Below are 24,378 nucleotides of genomic sequence, written 5' to 3'. Positions count from 1 at the left end.
ACATTCAATTCAACAGACAGAACAGCCTAGATCAAAACATAGTACTGTACCAAGGAACTACTGCAGAGCAATGCCTTGATGTTTGATACTTATGATGAAAGTAAGGAAACGTTTGAAAGCTACACTCAGCGTTTAGAAATATTTTTTAAAATAAAAGGATTGACAGACAATGATTCAGAGACAGAACAATTGAAAGGTTTATTTTTAATCAATTGCTTAGGTGCTAAGCACTACAATCTGATCTGTAGTCTAACATCTCCAGACAAACCAGACTCAAAAACATATCAAGAGTTACTGATATTACTAAATGAGCACCTAAGCCCAAAGAAGAACATACTTACAGAACAGCACAAATTCTTATCACGTTTACAAGATCGAAATGAATCAATCACAAATTATGTTACAGACCTCAAACAACTGGCTTGTTCAGCAGATTTCAAATCTGGGTGTAATGAAGGAAAATGTACAAAATCAGTTATAAATCTTATGCTCAGGGCTCAATTCATCAGAGGTTTATATGACTCAGACATAAGAGAAAAACTCTTACAACTAGGTGAAATATCATTTGAAAAAGCCTTAGAAATCGCCTTGGCTATAGAGGCATCAAAACTTGACAACCAGATTTTATATACTAATAATAATGAAAATGACATTCACAAAATCAGTAAAACAACAAAGAACAAAATTGGACCTAAAAACAAAAATTTATCAACCATAAACTATTTCAATAATGACTCAAGCAAAAAGAAAGACAACAAAAACAAAAGGCTACAAAGACTGGGATTTTCAGATGTCTGTTTGCACTGTGGAAGGAATAACCATGAAACACAAAATTGCCGATTGATAGATGAGCTAAATTGCAGGTATTGTCATAAAGATGGACACATAGAAAAGGTTTGTATCATGAAACGAATACAGGAATTACAGTATTCAAAGAAAAATGTAAAAAGAATTGATGAAATTGATTCTGAATATGAATACGACGTTCAACGGATCATAAATGTATTGAAGAATGACGAAGGAGATGACAGAATGATGATAAACGTATCTCTAAACGGTAAACAGCAACGTTTTGAGTGTGATTCTGGAAGCCGCGTTAGCATAATAAATAATGACGACTTCAAGAAACTAGACTTACATGTTCCAGTTTGCAAAACAAGTGCTCTTTTTCGATCTTATACTGGACAAATATTCAAACCAATCGGGGTCTGTACCCTAAGCATATCTTACGAAGGGAGATCTTGCAGAGAAGACCTATACATTGTAAATCTACCTAAAAACGCTATTCTTGGAAGGGATTGGATTCGAAAATTGAAAATTAACTTATACAATATTAATCTTGTTAGTATGAAGAAACCTGAGATTGATACCAACACTGTTGTCAAATCCATCAAGCAAAGATTCTCAAGCGTTTTTGAACAATGTATTGGTAAAACACCCAACTTTACATGCTCTTTAAAACTAAAAGATAATTCAAGACCTGTGTACTTAAAACCCAGACCAGTACCTCATGCCCTTCGAGAAGCTGTTGAGAATGAACTAGAAAAACTCGAAAAGGAAGACATAATAGAGAAAGTGGACCAATCTGAGTGGGGAACACCAATTGTTGTGATTCCAAAAGCAAATGGATCGGTCCGTATTTGCGCGGATTACAAGGTAACTGTGAACCAACAACTACATGACAGTCGTTATCCAATACCAAGAATAGAGGATATCCTTAACAAAATGAGAAATGGAAACTATTTTTGCACTTTAGACATTTACAAGGCTTATTTACATCTTTCAGTGGACTCTGAAAGTTCTAAAATCCAGACAATTACCACACATAAGGGTACATATATAGCCAAAAGACTGTTTTTCGGAATTAAGACAGCTCCAAATGAATTTCATAAATTTATTGACCAAGTTGTACAAAATCTTGAAGGAACAGTGGCGTATTTTGATGATATTGTTGTACAAGGCTGCACTTTTGAAGAGTGCAAATCCAGGCTCATAAAGGTCTTAGAAAAATTGGAAGAACACAATCTACATGTAAATGTTGAAAAATGCAAGTTTTTTGAGAGAAAGGTGCAGTATCTGGGTCATATCATCAGCAAAGATGGTATCCAGAAATCACCAGAAAAGGTGAGGGCAATCCAGGATGCTCCCCGCCCATCAAATATCACAGGAGTGCGTCAATTCCTTGGACTAGTACAGTACTATTCAAAGTTCATCAAAGATGCATCTACAGTGCTAAATCCCTTACACCAGCTTCTAAGGAAAGACAAACGTTTTCATTGGTCCCAGGAATGTGAAAAAGCTTTTACTCGTGTTAAAGAAGAGATAGCAAGTGACACAGTTCTTACTCCATACAATCCAGACTTACCCGTGATACTTGCCACAGATGCTAGTCCTGTTGGCTTATCAGCTGTGCTCTCTCATAAAATGCCAAATAATGAAGAGAAGCCTATTGTGTTTGCCAGCAGATCCCTCACTGCTGCAGAGCGCAACTATAGCCAATTGGACAGAGAAGCAACTGCTGTATACTGGGGGTGTAAAAAAATGTTTGATTATATATACGGAAGGAAGTTTACTCTTTGCATTGACAACAAACCACTAATGACCATATTTCATCCAGACAAGAAACTACCACTGTTGACTTCATCCAGGATGCTTAGATACGCTCATTTTCTTTCAGGATTTGATTATGAGATTGTACACAAAAAGTCAAGCGACCACTGTAATGCAGATTACCTCTCAAGACATCCTTTGCCAATAAAAGAAGAGAATATCAATGTGGTTGACGAAGATTACACTGTTCGAAGAGAAACAATACACTGCATAACAACCGATACTATCATGGCTAAAGACATAGAAAAAGAAACGTCACTTGATGAAGAACACTCTTGTTTAAAGGAAAAGCTCCTAAACGGAGAAGTCGCTAACCCAGAAATATCACTGCAAGACGGAATCATTTTTAGAGGAAATCGTGTTGTCATTCCGAAAAAGCTACAACCTAAAATCCTCCAAGAATTACACTCAACACACGTAGGAATAGTGCGGATGAAGAGTCTGGCAAGAAACTACTGTTACTGGAAAAACATTGATACAGATATTGAGAGTATGGTGGCAAGTTGTAAGGCATGTTGTGAGAATAAGAAAAACCCAGAGAAGGCCCCTACCCATGTTTGGGAAATACCAAAACGCAATTGGCAGCGAGTCCACATGGATTATGCAGGACCTTTTCTAAATCACAACTTCTTGATTGTTGTAGATGCCAGATCAAAGTAGCCAGAAATATATCCAATAAAAAGTGCGCCAACAACTGCCAGTACTATTCATCACCTGAGAGAAATATTCAGTCACCATGGCCTACCAGAAATATTGGTCAGTGACAATGCTACAATTTTCAAATCAGCAGAGTTTCAAGCATTCTGCAAACGCCAAGGAATAAGACAACGATTCATTGCACCAGGAAACCCCTCTACTAATGGTCAGGCGGAAAGATTTTGCCAAACACTCAAGACAAAACTGAGGTGCATGCAGTTTGAACAGGGCACTTTACATGAAAAACTATGTGCACTATTATTTCGGTACCGAGCTACACCACTGAGTACTGGTGCATCCCCAGCACAATTAATGTTTGGCAGGAACTTGAGAACCAAGCTAGATCTCTTAAGGCCTGGTGAAGATGACAAAAATGAGGCCCAACAACCAATATTTAACAAACATTTCAATATTGGGGAGAGAGTACAATCAAGAAATTACGTAGGATCCATTCTGTGGAAATTTGGAACTGTGGTGGAAAGGCTGGGGCGACTTCACTACCACGTGGAACTTGATGATGGGTATGTGATAAAACGTCACTTCAATCAGCTTCGAGCTTGTGAAGTGCCAAAAGATCCTACTCATTACAAAAGCCATCTACCTAGCTCATTGAAGCAAACAAGGCAAGAAAGTTCAAACAACCGATGCGACCAAATAGCCAAAGTACCACCTACGCAAACTCATCGAACTTTAATATTCCAAAATACGAATCAAAATTGTTCAAGACAACCTTCATTCGTGGGACATACAAGGTACGGCATGTTAAGAAAATCAAAAGGCAATTCAGAAAGGTCACATGATACAGAAAATGTCTCAAGTAACACCCCGAGCTGGGAAGGAACTACGGACACTGAAACATCGAGTCCTACGGCAAACTCAATGCCTGATAGTGAGGCAAAAAGCCCTATAACTAACAATGAAGCGTCAAGTACAAGCAATCGTACAAGCAGCCAACAAGAGGCCGAAGAGCCGAGTACAATCATACAACAAGACGCTGAAGGGTCAAATGCAACCTCACAACCAGATGTCCCTAACATTCGCCGTTCAATGAGAATCAGAAAACCGATTAAAAGGATGAACTTATAAATGAACGATCTTCTTAAATAAGTAGGGAGGAATTGTTATATATTCCAAGAATCTATCTTTTACTTTAATATTAATCATATGACTGGAATAATTTCATATTGTAAATAATTCAATGTTTACCTTTTATTATTATGAAATAAACATGTATCAAGAGTTGTGTTCATATAAATTGTATTAATTTGTATTTAATACAATCTTTAGGGAATATTTTAGTAGAAATCCAGCCAGGTAAACGGAAATTTGCTTAGTCTGCAGGTTCTATGCGGCGGCGGGGGTATTTTATATTTAATGCGTTATCTAAAATTATTTAAAAATATCCAACCTGCAACGTCTTAATGTCTATAACAACCAAATCAACTTGAAGTTATTAACCTTAGTTTATAAACAAAAAATACTACAGCCAAATAGTAAAGCACAGGACTACACTGCAAAATATACCATTAGATAAGATGATGACAGTAAACAAAAAACAAATTACTTTTAAAGTGCTGTAATCTGGTTGCCCAAAGTACAGTAGGTAACTTAACTTTGCAGTTGGTAGAAGCAGAGCTTAGTAACACACAAAACATAGCATCAAATCAAGTTACTATTTTACCACATGTACTTTTGATGGAATGTTAATTAAAGCTGTCAATACAGAAAAAAATATCCTATCCTGAGACCTAACTTTTGTTTCCAGTGTTGTGGAACTTGAGCGTTAAGTGAGCTCTGCAAAATGCGGTGCACTTCCTATCGCCACAAGCCACTGGCAGAATTGAACCTCATACCTATAGTACACCAATGGTATGCCCTAAATAAATTGTTACAATGGCAGATGGGGAGATGTATACTCATTGTGAGTGAAATATGAAAATCCTTATCTAAATATAATTAAAGTTGGTTCTGTTCTATGATGTTCAACAGCATCAAAGTTACACGGACTACCAACAGAGGGTGCAGCACTACTATTTTTTTTTAAATTTATGACAACAGCTAATTTGCAACCAAAAGGTGCGTAGCAACGAACTTCAACCTGGAGGCGAGTTAGCGTAGCGAATGATCTAACCTGAAGACAAGTGAGCGCAGCGATCGAGCTCCAACCTAAAGATGAGTGAGCGTAGCGAACGAACTTTAACTAGGATGTGATTGAGCCACGCGAATACTTATGAAGTTAAACGGGGCAAAGCCCACAGGTACAGCTAGTTAAAAATAAACAGAAAAGCATATCCATCCATGAATAAAACCATTGAACTATATTAAAGAAAATTAAAATGTTTGGTCAACAATTTAAAACTCTACATTCATCAAAAATCAAGTCAATGGTATACATACAATATTAACAAGAGAGTGAAGGAGGAACATTTTTCACATTGGTGTCTTGCTGGAATGTGATAGGCTATAAACATTAGAAAATTAAATGACAATTTCTTCTTTCATTTTTTTTGAATCTATGACATCATCGGTAAGCTGAAGTGAGCCTCCATGCTTTTCTTCTTAGGGTTGGTCCTAACTGTTTGCGATAGCATCCCCTCTTTAGAACGTATGCCTAAAAATCGCTTCTACATGTCATTAAACTTATTTTGGCTTTATGTGATAATGGTAGTTTTTTTATAAGTTTAACTTTTTACAACCTTTTATGTGGTTTTACCTTTCGTTTTAGCAAAGTGGTATGGGACAGCTAGTTAACTCCTTAAATGTTTAGGCTTTAACAATGATGAAGTGAAGTGTAATAACAATTTACAGTAGAAATACTTTAATTTTTCATTTTAAATAAAATTTCTTAACACATTATGAATTACAGAAAAATACATTATGGTGAACCAGGTTCATCCGTAAAACAACAATTGGATTAAGCCTAGTTAAAGTCAGGTTGTTTTTCAATAACCTTTTGAATTAAAAGTGGCAGATTAAAAAAACCGATTCAAACAAGTTAATAGTGCTGAATCACAAAATTGATACAAATTCTGAATTGTCCTTTTATTATAGAATAAAGACCTAACCCACAAGTCTCTCTGAGCCAATGAAATATTTATTTGTGTAACTAGTGCGGGAAGTGGCACTTTGCTGCACATGAGAGAAATGCTTACAAGTGCAGCAAAGGCAATTTGCGCTCGTGTTACACATTATATTTTTCCTACAGTTGCTATAATGCATATAAATAATAAGACTTTCAAACACTAAACAACACGTTTTAGGGTAGGTTAAAGCCAAACGTTGAACGAAAATAAAAAGTTAACACCAAACAACAGGTTAAGTCGTAATATCAAAATTCAAAAGGCTGAGAAACGCTGCACCAGCTGATTGTGTGGTATCTCTAAGGGTTGCCAGCTTATTTCCAAGCGTACATGCAGGGGAACGCGGGGAATGAAGTTCCGGTACCTCTCTTTCGGGAAGATAAAAATATTGGCATAAATAGGTACAAATCACATTAAATAGGTTACAGTTCTGGCACCTCATTTTTTTACAAATCAAGCACTGTGTACAAACATTATGTGCCTAATAAAAGCACTCTGTTTAGTGTTGTTTGGTTGGATTACTGGAGTGCGGCAAAAGTAAATAAATGAAAAAATTAGCTACTTTGCGAGCTATAATCAGTGCAAGGAAGCCTGATTTGTCTGGTAACTGAAGAAAAACAAATTTGTGTTTGAAAGGCTAGTGTCTACACCAGAAACTAGGAGCGCTGCTATCATTGTTATTTTTTTAAAGCACACATTTCACTTGTAAATATGCTCAGCTATGATAGCAATGGTGTTGTGATTTCAGTTCTTTCTCCAAATGCCCCCATGTCTGGCCTAGCCTGACAGCCGGCTGCAGCAGCGCACCTAGGTTCTCGGCTTGGGTAACACTAGCATATTTAAACGCAACTTTTATTTATAGCTAAGTGAAAGTTCTCGATTACGTCTTTATTCAGTGCTTTTTATACAGCTGAATAAGAACTTGAATCAAGTTGCCACATTATTGGGATGTCATTTGTGTCCAATCAACAATATAAATACATATTCTTATTCTATGGCAACAACATTGGTCGTATTTGCATCAAAGTTACTTAAGGATGTAAAAAAAGTCATAACACATTCAATGTTTGTTGCACACTTGTTTTAATTAGATAAACTCTTAAATGCTGTAGCGAATTGCCTAAAATTTTTTAGACTATTTGGTGGATGCAATGCACAATACAAATATACGATTTAGGTAATATTATATGAACAATAATATTTTTAATTTCTAATGTTAACTATCTCTTTTGTATGTAGTTATTTTTATAAGTACCTGTAATGACCATTAAGCTTAGCACAAGGTCACACTTGTTGACTACAAATTCATACATGTAGTCTGAGTCTTGCTTGGTAATGAGATTTTTACCAGTAATAGTAGACATAAAAATTGTCACTAAAGTCAGCAAAAAAGCTTCGGGTTAATGACTTGTTGAAATATATATTATTAATTCTGGTAAGGAAAAACCTATTCACCCCAAACAAATCTTTAAGTGATCTACCTGTAGGTTCAAAAACAGATGTAACTCTAGCATTATGTACGAGCACAAACTTGTTAAAAGATACTTCAAGAGAGCTATGGGTATGATCATTATCAGGTGAAAATTCAAAGATTTCTGAAAGTAAATTGTTTTTAACAGAGTAAGACTGAATCAAGTATTTTCTACTCATGTCATTATAATCTAAAAATATGAAGTCATCTTTCAAAGTGTTTAAATACAAACAATCAAGCGTAACTTTACATGAAAATACAATTTTTGATGTTAGATAGTTGACAATTATTAGCTTTCGTTTATTCGTGAAAGCTAAAAAATGTTTGATGATTGCACACTCGTAATTCCAAATGTAATGACAATAATTTCTTAGGCAAAATGCAGATGGCAAAAACTGAAGTTGTTTGAAACTGTATACATAGGCTGTTGCAACAGAACTTTTAGTGTGTTTATATAAACATAATACATCTTCACTCAAAGGTGTAGAACGGATTTCCCAAAGTTTTGCAGGTTCATTTTCTAAGGGACATTCTTCTCTTTTTATTATTTCCCCCCTTTTTAGATCAAATATGGTTATTGTTGACGTTTTTGAGCTTCCTGCAATACCTATAATGGAACCATCATTGAAAGATTTGACTACAAAACTATTTAACGTGTCATTGGGATTGAGTTGTATATTGTGATTTAGACTGATACTTTTACTTCCAACATTTACAATAAACACTTGAATACAAGACTTTTGTTTCATAACCAATGTGTCACTTCTAACGGGGTGACAGGACTCCCACATGTTTACGTCGAATGACGTGTCCGATTTAATCAGCAAAACTGGTGGATATGAGCCTACATCATAGATCTCTATGGCATTTGAACGCCATATTACAAAAAGTGTATCAGTTAAAAATAAGCTTTGCCCTAAAGTTTTATTCACATATAATCCCATTTCTTGTTCGGATTCTTGAGAAATCTGATGCTCTTTGGGTGAGTCATTCTTCCAGTTTCTGCGAAGGTGAGTTTCCCTCATGAAGGCCAACCTCCACGGACAGATTGGGGACAAGCTGGACTGTATGTCTTCAGGTGCAACAAAAATAGACTCAGCAACTGACGGTATGTTACGCAGAGGTTCCTCCAACTCAGCATCGCAATGCCGCTTCCACAAAATATCTTGGTTAAATGTCTCACGCCACCCTTTAGACACTGCGGCACAACATCCCAAGTCTTGTGGAGTTAAGTACTCGGAGATTTTCTCCACCATCTCTAGTGGTAGAGATTCCATCCTGCAACCTGGAAATGAAAAAAACATTAGTTTCTAAACTTAAGTTTGATTAACTGCTAAAACTGTTATTTATAGTTTGTATTAAAAAACTTTAAAAAATTGTCTATTTCTCACTCATAAATTACACATAAGCCACGTGGTGGCCTTCTATTGGTCAAAGATAAAGAAAAAGTTGAAAGTGATCTTAAATTTACAAAAAAAGCTATTAGGAAAATGCTATGACTGGGGAGAAGAGATTCTGGGAACTTTATTAGTTTTTGGACAGTACATTTTTGATAACATAAGAACGAAAATAAGACCGAAAACAGCTCAAGACACCATTACTCAACAAGAATAAAAATACAACAGCAAAAATTAGAATAAAAAAAAACATCCATTATGTTCTGGTAGTATAAACATAAGAAAACTTCCAGACAAAATATAGAAAGAGGTAAACTGAAATGCATTTAAAAGAAAACTAGGATAAAAACTACTTGAAGATGCTTGGGAAGAAAAGAAAATTCAAAGATTATTGACAGTTTTGACAGTTTGCAGCACTCTGCACTGTTCTCACGGCCAGTTCAGATTTTGAGCTTAGCGCTAGTAGTGCATTGTTTCACAATTTTAGCGGATTTCCCATATAGGGAATAATCTATTACTGTATTACTCATGGTAAGACCTAGGCCCAGGACCGATTTACTTTTTGGTTTTGAGGTCCCTAGAGGCCTAAAACACCATCCGTTCAAATTCATACATAAGTTATATATATATAGCCTATATGTGTACGTCAGCACGATAACTCGAGCAAAAGTGATCTGGTTTTTGATGAAATTTGGTACAAACGTGTTTAAACCTAAATTATTCGAACGAGTTCGCGAACCAGCATGATCAGACTATGGGAACGGGGGTTTATGGGGTAAAAATAGTTTTTTCCTATTTTTGACCCAAAAAACATAAAATTTAGCAATTCTTTCCAATCCACTTTGTAGAGCTTAAAAAAACAAATAATGAAGTATACTGAAGCGTTATTATGCGCCTAATGGTTACGGAGAAATTTCGACAAATTGTAAATTTAAAATTCCCATGTTGTTCTTATGGAGAATAAGTAAACGGTTGTAGTTTACTTGTTTATAAACATATTTTGATCAAATTTGGAAAATGCCTTTATTTCTTACAAAACTAACTTAAATGCCTATTAAAATTTTACAAAAAAATTACTTTTTTAGTCTCCCTGTTGCAGCGAACCCAAGTAGGCCCACTCGTTAAGCTATTTAAATAGGGAATAAATGTGATATTTTTAAGAAGACATTTTGTAAATCTAAATAGGCAAATGGAAATTCTCTTAGTCTGCAGGTTTACTGCGGTGGGAGTATATTTTTAAATAATTGTTAATAGTTTAGTAAGAAATAAATGTATTTTCCAAATTTGATCAAAATGTGTTCATAAACAAGCAAATTACAACACACTTTACTTATTCTCCATAAGAATGACATAGGAATTAAAAATTTACAATTTTTTGGAATTTTCTCCGTAACCACTAGGCGCATAATAACACTTCAATATACTAAATTATTTGTTTTCTTAAGCTCTACAAAATGGTTTGGAAAGAAATTGCAAAATTTTATGTTTTTTGGTCATAAAACCCCTCATAAACCCCTGTTCTCATAGTCCGATCATGCTGGTTAGCAAACTCGTTGAATGAATGTCAGGTTTATACCAAATTTCATCAAAATCTTAATCATTTTTCCTATAGTTATTGTGCTAACGGACATATATATATAACTAGCTGTAACCCGCGGGCTTTGCCCCGTTTAACTTCTTAATTTTCAAGATGATCTCGTTCGCATGGCTCAATCACATCCTGGTTGAAGTTCGTTCGCTACGCACACTCACCTTTAGGTTGGAGCTCGTTCGCTACGCTAACTCACCTCCAGATTGAAGTTTGTTCGCTACGCTCACTCACCTTTTGGTTGCAAATTAGCTGTTGTCATAAATGTAAAAGAAATAATAGTGCTGCACCCTGTTGGTAATCCTTATAACTTTAATGCTATTGAACATCATAGGACAGAACCTACTTGTTTAATTGAAACAGCTGTTAAGATTCATTAATTCCATTTCTCATAAGGTTAACATGGGAAACTCCAGAGCCACTGGGGCGGAGCCCAAAGGTCGGAGGGTAAAATCCTGTCTTAGTGAGCGTCTACTACCCAAAAGGAAGATGCCTGCCAAGTTTCAGGTTCCTAGGTCTTATGGTTTCTGAGATTTCGTGATGAGTGAGTGAGTCAGTGGTATTTTGAGCTTTATATGACTGTCCCAAAAGTCCCGGACCGGTTTAATATTTTCTAAACAACACCAGATAAATCAATAAGATTTGGTACATCAACACCACACCTAAAAATCTACTTTTTTAAGGAAATATAAATTTTCTGTCATATCATGGGGACGTCCCGCAAGGAGTCAGAAGGAAATCTTAAATAGAAGCATAGGTTGACATGTACATCAAATTAAAGGTCTTTACTAGCAGAATATAATGCCGCAAATTTGAACTCAAACGGACAACCGAGCCAAGAATGACAGTGGTTCAAAGATTCATTTAATTTGCATTGCTATTATATAATTTGCTATTGAACATTATAGAACAGAACCAACTTGTTTAATTGAAACAGCTGTTAACATTCATTAATTCCATTTAAATATGAGTACTCATAAGATTAACATGGGAAACTCCAGAGCCACTGGGGCGGAGCCCGAGAGTCCGATCAGAATAAAAACAGCTTAGTTTTCCTAATTAATGCCTAAAGAATCAGTGTACCAAATTTCAGCCTCCTAGGTAAATGGGAAGTAAGAGAGTTAGTGATGAGTGAGTGAGTGAGTGAGTGAGTCAGTCAGTCAGTGAGGGCTTTGCCTTTTATATATTTAGATATTTATACTATACTAGCTGTAACCCGCGGGCTTTGCCCCGTTTAACTTCTTAATTTTCAAGATTATCTCGTTCGCATGGCTCAATCACGTCCTGGTTGAAGTTTGTTCGCTACGCTCACTCACCTTTAGGTTGGAGCTCGTTCGCTACGCTCACTCACCTTTAGGTTGGAGCTCGTTCGCTGCGCTCACTTGCCTTCAGGTTAGCTCGTTCGCTACGCTAACTCGCCTCCAGGTTGAAGTTCGTTCGCTACGCTCACTCACCTTTTGGTTGCAAATTAGCTGTTGTCATAAATGTAAAAGAAATAATAGTGCTGCACCCTGTTGGTAATCCTTGTAACTTTAATGCTATTGAACATCATAGAACAGAACAAACTTGTTTAATTGAAACAGCTGTTAAGATTCAATAATTCCATTTCTCATAAGGTTAACATGGGAAACTCCAGAGCCACTGGGGCGGAGCCCGAAAGGATTTTTGAAATAAGAATATGCCTATATGTTAATCGGGAATGTGAGCTATCATCATGCCAAATTTCAGCCCAATCCGACCAGTATTTTTCGCGTTCACTTGTCACAAACATACATCCATACATCCATCCAAACTTTCTCATTTATAATATTAGTAGGATATATTAAATGATAGTAGTTAATAAAGTACAACTGAGCACCCTGAATATTATATTTTGAGTAGAAGTTTTTGTTATATATGTAAAACAATTTGAACGGATGGTGTTTTTGGCCTTTAAGGACCCTGGGTCCCGAGTCCAGGGCTTATACGGTAATAGCTTATATAAAATGGGAAATTTGCTAACACACTTTTACCCTCTCTGTTGCAGCAAACCTAAGTACTTTAAAAACTAATTTTATTTAAATCTATACGGTACTAATATATAAAAATGAGGGTCTGACTTAGGGGAGGTACGAATGAGGCATTTAGTTCTAAATTCCTCCGTGAACAGCGCTGTAGTAGAGAGCACTTTGGCAATGAAGGTTTACTAATCGCAAAAATAGTTCTGTTCATAAAATAAAATTATAAATGCCTCAAAATCAATTTTATTATTTTTTAATTATAAAATTAAACTATCATAACCTAACCGAACTAACCAAACTTGCTGATAAAGAAATAATATAACAAAAGTTTAGTAATCGGAAAAATAATTCTGTTTATTAAATAAAACTAGAAATTGCTCAATTAAAATTTTATAATGACTTAATAATAAAATTAAACTGTAATAACCGAACCAAACCAACCAAACTTGCTGATAATAAAAACATCTTGGACAAAAAGTTAATGCTACCAGCGGGATTCGAACCCGGGACCTACAGTATATCAGCCCAGCACGCTAACCATTAGACCACCGAGGCCGATGGCTATTGTCCGTTTTGTTACGGTAATGGCGTTCCCTCAGCTAATAAGAAGCCCACAGCTGTCATCGTAGCCTCTTCTATACCTCCCCTGAGTAAATACCTAAAAATGAGATGGTGTGTGTTTGTGTGTCTGTCTGCTACTTTATAACGCAAAAAGCACTGAACCGATTGAAATAATATTTTGTATGAAGGTAGCTTATACCTGGTTAACATATAGACCTATTCCTTTTATCATATTCCCCTTGGGCTACGCCACATGGGCTTCCAAAGTTTCAATGTTTACATTTTGGAAGAATGTAAATAGTCAGAAATATTAATTGAAGTCAGCTGTAAATACCATAATTTGACAGTTCAAATAGCAGAGGTTAAGAGGTACAAGTTCTGCTCCAAAGATTCTAAAAGCTTGATAATTTATGAGAATAGTTTGATTAAAATATTTATGAAATTATACTTATTTTCATGGAAACAGAAGGATTTTATACATTACAATGTATACATTTTTGGAATAATTTTGATATGGTAGCTTTTTGTTTACAAATTTGAACTGATAAAAAAAGGTTTGGATCAGGATTTTAATAGGTTTTAAAAACTAAGAGATACCGTATGTAGTGATGTAAAATACCTGGGTATTTAAAACTCGGGGTAAATACCCTGGGTATTTATCCCCAGAAATACCCGGGTATTTTGGGTATTTATGAAATTGATTGAAATTAATTCATATTTACCCCTAAATATGTTATTGTTATCATTACATGATAAATTAGGATAGTCTATAACACCTTTTACAGTAACTTGAAGCTTTGCTAGTACCTTTTATTGAATGATTTAGCACTTTTTTGTTATGAAATCAAGACAACACCTCATCAGAGAAATAGTAAACCTAAACCTACTTCTACTGTTATTAAATTATGATAGTTAAAATTTGTATTGTGTAAATGGCTTGGAAGGCTAGACAGACCCAGGCCCGTTTTTGACCCTGTCAGCGCCCTAGGCACGTCTAATACTAGTGCCCCTATGCAATATATATATAACAGGGTGTACACCGACCGGGAACTCCGGGAATCATGCGGGAGATCTTTGAACCGTGAATTTTGTATTTCTACCTGGAGTTTTCAATTTACCGTGATCGCTCATGACAACAGTGACGTTTCCGTGATTGCGCATGACAACAATGACGTTTCCGTGACCGCGGGAGACAATAATAAATGTCTACACACGGCCGCGAGGGATGATCAGAATTTTCCGCGATCGCAGAAGACGATGATGGTATCTACTATCTACAGAGCCGCAACGGATGATCAGAATATTACCACAATCACGGAAGACGATTGATGTCCACACGACCGCGGGAAATCTCAAGAACTTTGCCGCCATCGCGGAAGACGATGATGATCTCCACAAAACTGCAGGACATGAATAAAATTTTGCCGCAATTGCTGGAGACGATTACCATGGATTCACGACTGCAGGATACGTACGACATCTACAGGACCGCGGGAGATATAATAACTATTTCTACACGGCCACGAGGGATGATCAGAATATTGCCGCGATCACGGAAGACGATGATAATGTCCAAATGACCGCAGGAAAAGATAAGAATTTTGCCTTATTCGCCGAAGACGATTATCTCCATATGTCCGAGGGAGATGATTACCATTTTGCCACAATCGCGGGAGGCGACTACTATGTCCAAACGACCGACGGGGACGATATGATGTCTTCACGGCCGCCTTCACGGGTGGTCAGAATTTGACCACGATCGCGCAAGACGAGGATAATGTCCTCACGACCGCGGGAAAATATCAGAATTTTGCCTCATTTGCGGTAGATGATAATAATCTCCTCACGACATGCGGGATACGTTCTTATATTGCCTCGATCATGGAAGACGATAATTTTATGTCCAAACGACCTGACTGCAGAAAATAGTAAGAATCTTGCCGCAAACGCGGGAGACGATTACGATGCCTACACGGCCACGAGTGGTTATCAGAAGTTTACCGCAATATCACGCATATACTACCACGAATTTTTTTTAATTTCGAAATTTTTGGCGCCCCCCAAAAAAGCCAATTGCCGCGCGCCCTAGGCATGTGCCTACCGTGCCTATTCGGTAAATCGGCCCTGGACAGACCCAAAGCCTGATTGATATAGGCAGAATGGCAGAATACTGAAAGTACAGTAGACTCCCTCTCATCCGGACTCCTCGGGACCGAGGCTAGTCCGGATAACGGGTTTTCCGGTTAAACCGATGTCCCCAAAAATTTTTTGTATCACTAGTTTATGAAATTAGTTTTTTTTATACCATTGATACCAAAAAAGATCTAGAACAAAAATATTATTTAATCCTGCCATCCTACAGATTGAATTTTAATTATTTTCTTAAGTTGTTTACACATAGGCCACTACTAGGTTAAAATTTCCTGTGTTTCTAAATAATAACTATTACTTGACAAATTATTTTTCTTCACTTTCAATCAATTAAATTTATCTATCATTGAAATTAAAAAAAAAAAAATTTATAAGTAGTCAGGACCAGTGCAACCATGCGACCAGGGTATTTATGCTTTATGCTCAGAACAAAAATATTATTAAGTCCTGCCATCCTACAGATTGAATTTTAATTATTTTCTTAAGTTGTTTACACATAGGCCACTACTAGGTTAAATTTTCCTGTTTTTCTAAATAATAACTATTACTTTACAAATTATTTTTCTTCACTTTCAATCAAATAAATTCATCTATCTATCATTGAAATTAAAAAAAAAATTATAAGTAGTCAGGACCAGTGCAACCATGCGACCAGGGTATTTATGCTTTATGCTCAGACCTGGTATTTATGGCGATTATACCGAGAAGTAAAATGCTAGTAGTGTCCATATGAAATTTTGTTTAACACATTTTATTATCATTTTACTATCCTTACACGGTAATAATTGCAAAAAAACATCTCAATCTTCTCTAACTTTAATACAAATTATAAATACCCAGTTTTTTCCTATTTACCCGGGCCTAGGGTAAATACCCAATTTATATTTACCTACCCACTGGGTATTTACCCGGCCCACATCACTACGTATATGTAAGTTTATAAACTATGTACAGTTTATAAAATTTAACTGGCTCAATGTTTACACTTATTTGTGTTTTAATTAAATTTGGAAACTAAATTTTAACTAATAGGCCTACCTACTTTTATTCTGTCCAGAGGTAGATACTTATATTTTCTTCTATCATCTACTTCAGATTCACTTTTTTTACATTTACAGAGACCTCCTTAGTAGTTGTGTGTTTACAACCCTGCTTTAATTTGACTATGGAGAATATCACAAAACTAAGCTGCATGCAATTCACTTTTGTTTCTACAATCAATTCAATATCTGTAACATAACTATGTTTCTTTAGTCAATGTTTTAAACGATGATATATACACACTGATCTGCAGATAAAGATTGAACTTTGAAAAAAGCCCAGTTGGTACGGTAAAAAACATATCAATTATATATGAAATCATTATAAACTGTTTTTTTCTTTACTACAGTGCCCTAAGTTGTAGGTACGATTAATTTTCCTTATTTACTTTATATGTACGTTTTTCAACAAAATAAATGTTTAAGTAAGCTTATGATTTGAAAATTGAATCGTAAGGATACATTATTTCCATCAGGGCGCCTCATATCATTCCTAGCCATATAAGTTAGCATAGCCTTAAAGAAAGATATTTTTTTTAAACTAAGAGTTTCAATTGACTTAAGGGGAATGTGTACCTATTTCATACAACAGAATTCAAGATCAAATTTTTCGCTTCAGTGTCCTCTCTGTTGCGAAGCACGGGTACAACAGCTAGTAGGAAGTGATATTTTTAAGGAGACATTTTAGATAAATCCAATCAGGCAAATGGAAAATCGATTAGTCTGCAGGTTTGCTGCAGTGGGGGTATTTTTTAGTTGTGATTGTGTGGTTAAGGGAATAAAGGGGATAAAGTCCACCACGCGTAGTGGGAAAGAGGCTTTAGGCTATATCTAAGGTTCTCTGAGGAACTGCTCGTTACTGTGGCATCTGCATCTGTTGTTATAAGTTAGTTAGCGATAGCTTTGAATCCATTGCCGTGCTTGTCATTAATGTTGAAGTTAATATCACATAGCCTAGGCTACTTGACTCATTGCATAAAACACGCCTACTTAAGTTATAGCCTAAGGACTAGACTAGGCCTACATTGGATGAAAACCCATATAGGCCTTTGTATAACTCGTCGATAACTTAACCCTAAACAACACTTTTTATTGTTGAAAAAGGTGATCAATCATTTTAGCCTCTGGATTGCTTATATGTAATCAATTGATAATGTAAACTCTTACCTTTTAGCAATCCTTATTTTGGTTAGGCCTACCTATCCGATTTTAATTTCGGACCCGTAGGTCTATCTTCAGTCGGAAGTCTAGGGAGACCTAGGCCTACTTAACTTATAGTAGGGTCCACCCGATGGGTTTTGTAGAAAGTATGTTAAAATTTCACACAATACAAAATCCAGTCGACACGAATATTACCGTATACAAAGATTAGGGGTAAAAACCATGGTTATCAAAAATATCCCACTTTTTGAAAACCATGTTTTTACCCCTTATCTTTGTATAATATTCATGTCGACTGTAGGCCTAATTTGTATCGTGTTAAATGTCAACATACTTTCTACGAAACCCATCGGGTGGGTCCTATTATAAGTATTTGGTCTCCCTAGACTTCCGACTGAGGGTCCGAAATTAATATCGGATAACCACAATAAGAACTGCTAAAGATAATAAGGATTTGCTTAAAAAAATGTTTCAAAGGTATTTTCTTGTTTATTAAGATCGTAGGAATAATTTAAAAACGTTATAAAGAAAAGTCCAGAAAGTTCATATTTACCTAAGAGTTTACATAATCAATTGAAAAAGGTGAGTTATTGATAAAATACTTTCACCTACCTTTAATAGGCCAATGTGTTCATTTGGCAGAACCATAAAAGTGTAAAATGCGTTCAATACTTAGGGTATCACATGACACCACTCCATCCAAGGTAAAGTGGTAAAGATGATAAGGGCCAACGAGAACCGGACAGTTGCAGAGTTTTTAATCCTACCAAAATAACAATATCTATCATCAACCATCAACTCAACTTTGTACTATTAAATATTTTAGGCTAACTTTAGACCATCGACATATAAAAAGACAGAGTTAACACGAACGAAACAAACAAACAAACCTGGCTTATTTCTTCTTCTTTTCTAGTTTGCTTATAAAGCTGGCATGGTTTAATTAACCACGTAGCCACACTACTTCATCAGTAAAATTTTCCCGTGCTTTTTAAAATGTTAGCAGGATGCTAGTCAGCAATTACCAATTTTTAATTTGAATGTCTGGTTAAAATTTCAAAGTTCAATCTGAGTGACGTCAGAACATGAAAGGAATAGCACACCTATGTACTTCCCTTCCACCGTGCAGTAAACCTCTACAAGTGAGGATATTTTTCTATCGAGAAGCGTGTGGCACCCCTGCAATAATTCAACTTCCGGTTCCAGTCAGCTGTCAGCTGATAGCCCCTACCAACTACTGTGCGGTGTTGTGTTTCTGTCTTGTGTGCAGTGGACTGACTGGTGAGTAAACAATCCTTTCATAAATAATTAATTAAAAATAATTATTCTATTTTCATACCACGACCTACTCTAATTTTGTCTGTACCCAATTTTGTATATTGATTAATGGTAAATAATAGCATATGAGATATTTAGAAACTGGCCTATTATTTTGACAAATACAGTGAATTCGAGAATTAGACCTACTTTTGGTATTTACTACGAATTTTTTGTATTTTATCAAATACGTATTATTAAGCCAAACGAAAGTTGGTTTTTGATTTGCCTTACATTGTTTTATTTAGTCATAAACGATCAAATTAATACTGTACGTTAAAAATCCATTTCATATTACCTACTGAAAAACATAGTGTTTTATGTTTACAACTTGTATCTAAAACATACTAGTACATTAATTGTATTTTAAGCACTTTAAAGTATAAATTCAATCACAATCACAACGAAAAAATGCAAATAAATTTGAAAGTAATCACGAAAATAGCATAGCATTTATTATAAAGTCTAAAAATTGAACTAACTTAGATAATTTAATTTTACTAAATTTAATCTCTAGATCTTTTACCAAAAGAAATAAATTGATGGATAACATAACATTGATGAACCTATGCATGTCACAAAACACCTTCAGGTAAAATAATGCTATTGTATACCAGAACTAAAAGAACATCTATGGGAAATCCAGTATCATGTTTTGTAGCAAATATAAATTACTCATTTTGAACCCAAAGCAAAATAATGGCATTCCAAGAACATGGCCAAGGTATATATATTTAACCTGGTTGACAATATATTTTCAGTTTTTGATACTCATTTTTTCTTTAATCAAATTTATATAAATGAAGTTCTAATTATAACAATATCTTCTTTCTGGATATACATATACGAATCCTACAGAGTGATACAAAACTAGAGTTTGATGATTTAAGTAGTACTGTAGTTGAGTTTAAGAAAGTATTAAAGTAAGAAAGTATTAAAGAGCAAAATAGATCGGCTTCCAACTCGATGATTTATCACCCCATACCGTCTCAAGAACATTTAAAACAAAGAACTAAAATGTATAAAAGGCGCAGCTATAAGTAAAATGGGTATGAGACTGAAAGCATAGACAATGACAAAAGTTCTAAACAGAAATAACAAAAGAAAATAAATACATTAGAACCGATAAAATAAAAAATATGTATACAAGCACTACCCCCCTATACCACACAATATCAAGATATACAGAAAACGTTTTAGAAAACCGCTGTATTAATTGTTTCATTTAAAGCAAGTAACTAAATTAAAAATACTCTTGGAAATCCTAAAGGTATATTAGACAATTCCTATAATAATTATAATTTAATAACTAAAACAATAGCCTATACTTGTGTAGGAAACTATAACGTTGTTGCTCGTTTTGTTGGTTTTTATAACATCTTTCGTAATTCTGGAATCATCTTTGCTGGTATTGAAATTTCCTGAAATATTTAAGAGGAACGAAGAAGTTCATAGTTACAACACAAGAGGCAAACACAATGTGCACCTTAAAAGCCATAGAATAACTTTGATCCAATCAGGAGTTCAAGGATTGGCCAGTAAAGTTTTTAATAGGTCACCAGTTGAATTAAGAAGTTGCTCTGAACCAACCGAATTTAAGAAAAAAATGAAGACCTTTTAATGGAAAAGGCCTTTTACTCTATTGATGAATTCCTGAGTGATGAAGACGTTATAAAGGCCTACCAATCTATCTAAACCAAAATGACGACCACGGCTGAAATGCTACAAGAGGGATACCTTCAAGTATGCAAGTAAGAATGCAAATTAACCGTTTTTATAAACATCAATCACGTTTCAGTTAGGTAACGTTTAACTATTAACGTTGGATATTATAATGATATTATCGTTGTATATTACAAATCCTACTGCATTTTGTAATTTGCTAGTATACTGTTTGGCTATGGCTTGTTATAAACATATGCCACAATTATTTTATTTACGTTTTCCTTGTCATTTTGTATAACCAAAATCAATATTTGGCAACCCGTATAAGGCAAATCTACCGGTAATTAGATTGTTGTTATTTAATGGTGTTAATAGTATTTATCTTTTAACAAATATCATTATATTATAATTATTTTCGTGTATTCGTCCTCGCGTAGGTAAGTACTAAATTTATCCGTGTGAGTATCCGTGGAATCTCGCCTGCGGAATAGAGTAAACAATGGAAAAGTTAAATGCAGGAAACAATGTTATTTGTTATTATAGAGTAACTTATTTTGTCGTATTATCTTTGACAGTAGTATGTTTTAGCGCAAAAACAATCAATAAAATTCTTGTTATTACCTGGGGACCGATAGCCATGCCCGGTACTTACAACTCGAAACAATATAAACATACACATTCTGTAAATTGCAACAAATATTTTTATTTCAAACCATGAATATTTAATCGCTAAAATATTGCAAGTTTTAACTCTGCAACAACTAATGCAGTACAACTAAGTTAAGATAAACATATTTTGGACGTACGTTTAAGTGCTACTTTGTATTATAACATTTACTCTTTAAATGAGTTTTGTAGTGAAATATGAGTTTTGGTTTTACTGAGGTAGTGGCTTTCGCCGCTTTCGCAAATCAAGTTTTAAGGCCTGCAACACAGACAATATAATACTTTAATGTATTATGGTTTATTCCATTGTCTGTGCCTGCAAGTTCCTATTTCTAAATCCACCCGCTGGATTTCGAAATAAACTTAACAAACACTCACACAACACATAATCAGGCACAGCTCGTATTTAAGTGCTTTAGAATTTAATACATTTAATTTTTGTGTTGGCTCTTTCTAGGATTTTGATATCGTATTTTCTCGAAAAAATATTTGAAGGCTGGTCTTTAAAGAAGGGAGAACTGTGCTCTTAAACGCATTATTTTATCTTTATGGATTATAATTATTTTTTATTATTTGTATCCCTAAAAAAATATTGTTTCACGTAACCGGACTTTTATTTACATTTACGCTCCGGACAAAACTAACTATTCCTTCTATTTGTCTTTCGTAGCATTCAAATTTTTAGAATGTCTGATAAATTATCCCAAATTTAGGATATTTTCACATCCATGACTTCACGGCCGTTGCGGCAGGTCTATAGAATAAAATGCTGAGTTTACATGACCGTGTACAACCGTACATGTCCGTGGGAATTGCGTGAGAATTTCGAGAGCAATGACCTTGAAAATGTCATTCTTTCATTCATCACTGCACTGTCATAGCAAGCTAGCAAGCATAGGAGACTATGCTGCTGTACGTTGGTCTTTCAAATGGAACGAACCATTGCAATAGCAATGGTATAGTATATTACTCCTGTAGAACATTTTCGTTTTCCATGAACAAATTCATGCAAATTATCACTGACAGATTTTTACATTTTAGGTAGTTATATAATTATTAATATACAGAATCTCATCTGCTATCCGACAAAAGCCAGTCGCGGCAAAATCGGATTAGCGGAAAGGATTATAGGGAACATAATAAAATGGTTGTAAAAATGTAATATGCTATTTACTTCTGTAACGGATCGGGATTGTGGTTATTGAGGTTGTACAGTGATAAAAGCATACCATAATGAACATTTTTATAGCATTGATTGCTAAAAATAATAGCATCTATGAAAAAATATTTTAACAAGAAAGTAATTAATTACAAAACCCATGTTTTGAAATAAAACTCAAAGAAATAATTTACAGGTGGTTAGCTACAGCCACAGAATAAAGAACTTCTAGGAACAGAACAGGCTTTTAGCTCCTGCCTGTATACAGTGATGTAGACCTATCTATTTTAAAATTCGACGCTTTTAAACTTACACGATTAGCATTCTTTTTAATTTGAATACACTAACCTAGTGTTAAACAACAAAGATAATCCATGATTGTGTGACTACCAATCATAATCACTGTGTCTAATAACTTTTGCCACGGTCTTAAACTAGACTTATAGATCAAGGACCTCTGCGTCGAGGCAAATAATACACAAACGGAAATTGCTGTCCTGACCCTCATAACCTAACTTCTTGTCAGCTTCTTGTCTAGCTGCGTCAAATTTAAAGTACAGTAGTTTGTGTGTTTTTTTTTTATATAATAATTGAATTCTTTAATCATGCGAACTGGTTATAATTTTAAGGGAAAGGAGTCGGTTTAAAACATTGAGTTTGAACATAGCCTCCTCTAGGTCGCGGTGTTGGTGTGTGGCAACGTCGCATCGGCCGACATATTGCCATGGTAACAGTAATAACAAAAGTGTAAACATAAACATTGCGCAGACGTTCCATTATTAGTGCAACAGCTGTTTCAGTAGGCCGGGGCTGCGGCGTTGCCACTTTTATCTCACCGCAGCCTCGTAGTAGAGGAGGCCATGGTTTGGGAATGCGTGACTTATTGACTACTTTTGATCCATCAGACGTTTAAATTGCGTAGCCAAATAGCAAAATGGACACTGAAACAATTGCTCTGAAATAAGACAGAAGCTAGTCGACATCTACGTACTCAAACGGTACCACACATGAAACACAAAAGTAAACACACTTCATTTTATAGGATGAGAAGTTTACAAAAGCAATATTCGAAGTCATCTGTAACAGCATGAGACACATTCACTATACGTGTACAGACGTTCTTTCATGGTGTTTAGTGTTGCTTGTTTTAGAATCATTAGCACATACTGTTACATAAGCATGATTTACACTTGGGTTCTTTTGCGCAACTGAGCGACGCGAACACCATAATATATTTTGGGCGCTGCATTTGAATTATCAGCCTATCGTAAAATAAGAAGCATGTTTTAAGTATGTTTTTGATGCCCGTATACGAAATTATTGATGGCAATTAATGATTTTCCTCTTATTTTATGATCAATTTGACAATTTATTGTTTACTCGTGATACAGACAACAAGCAATAATTTACAAAATACGGCAGTTTTGATGTTAGTTAAATTAACAAGAATAAAAGTAAATGTAAATACGTACGGAAAATACATATTTTTAGCTCTTTCACGACGATGCAAAATCTTTAAAGTGGTAGTAACTTTATTTTTAATTAAATTGAATTAATATATGCAATATGCAACCATTCTTAATTCGTTTCGCTCGTTTTTGGACATTCACCTACTTCACCTACACCATTGTAGCTTTCTTCGTAACATACAGTACATATTAAATCTTAGTATAAAATTCCAGTGAAGGTTTGAATGTGCCAAACTCCTGTAGGAAGATTGATAAAAATTCAAATTTATATTTTTATTTTAGTTTTCAACAAGTGACATGTTTAGCCAGTGCTATGACCCGTGTTGTGTCATACATTTTGAAAGAAA

At 35.1% G+C, this 24,378-nt stretch overlaps 2 protein-coding genes across 2 annotated transcripts; one reads left to right on the top strand and one right to left on the bottom strand.

Moving 5' to 3' along the window:
• Positions 1–1,347: 1,347 nt before the first annotated feature.
• On the top strand, positions 1,348–3,270 carry LOC129000293 (uncharacterized protein K02A2.6-like). Its single transcript, XM_054427254.1, has one exon. It carries the CDS (start codon positions 1,348–1,350, stop codon positions 3,268–3,270), a length of 1,923 nt encoding a protein of 640 aa, XP_054283229.1.
• Positions 3,271–7,465: 4,195 nt separating this feature from the next.
• Positions 7,466–18,578, bottom strand: LOC129000961 (uncharacterized). Its single transcript, XM_054428059.1, has 2 exons — positions 18,368–18,578; positions 7,466–9,142 (listed from the first exon to the last, which is right to left on the bottom strand). Exon 2 carries the CDS (start codon positions 9,132–9,134, stop codon positions 7,731–7,733), a length of 1,404 nt encoding a protein of 467 aa, XP_054284034.1. The 5' UTR covers positions 9,135–9,142; positions 18,368–18,578; the 3' UTR covers positions 7,466–7,730.
• Between the last annotated feature and the right edge of the window lie 5,800 nt (positions 18,579–24,378).

Source organism: Macrosteles quadrilineatus, unplaced genomic scaffold (genome assembly GCF_028750875.1).
Source record: "Macrosteles quadrilineatus isolate MER2022 unplaced genomic scaffold, UCM_ALF_1.0 Scaffold_8__2_contigs__length_117827958, whole genome shotgun sequence".
NCBI lineage: Eukaryota > Metazoa > Arthropoda > Insecta > Hemiptera > Cicadellidae > Macrosteles > Macrosteles quadrilineatus.
Note: the sequence above shows the minus strand (reverse complement) of the source record. Positions and strands in the feature narration are given on the sequence as shown.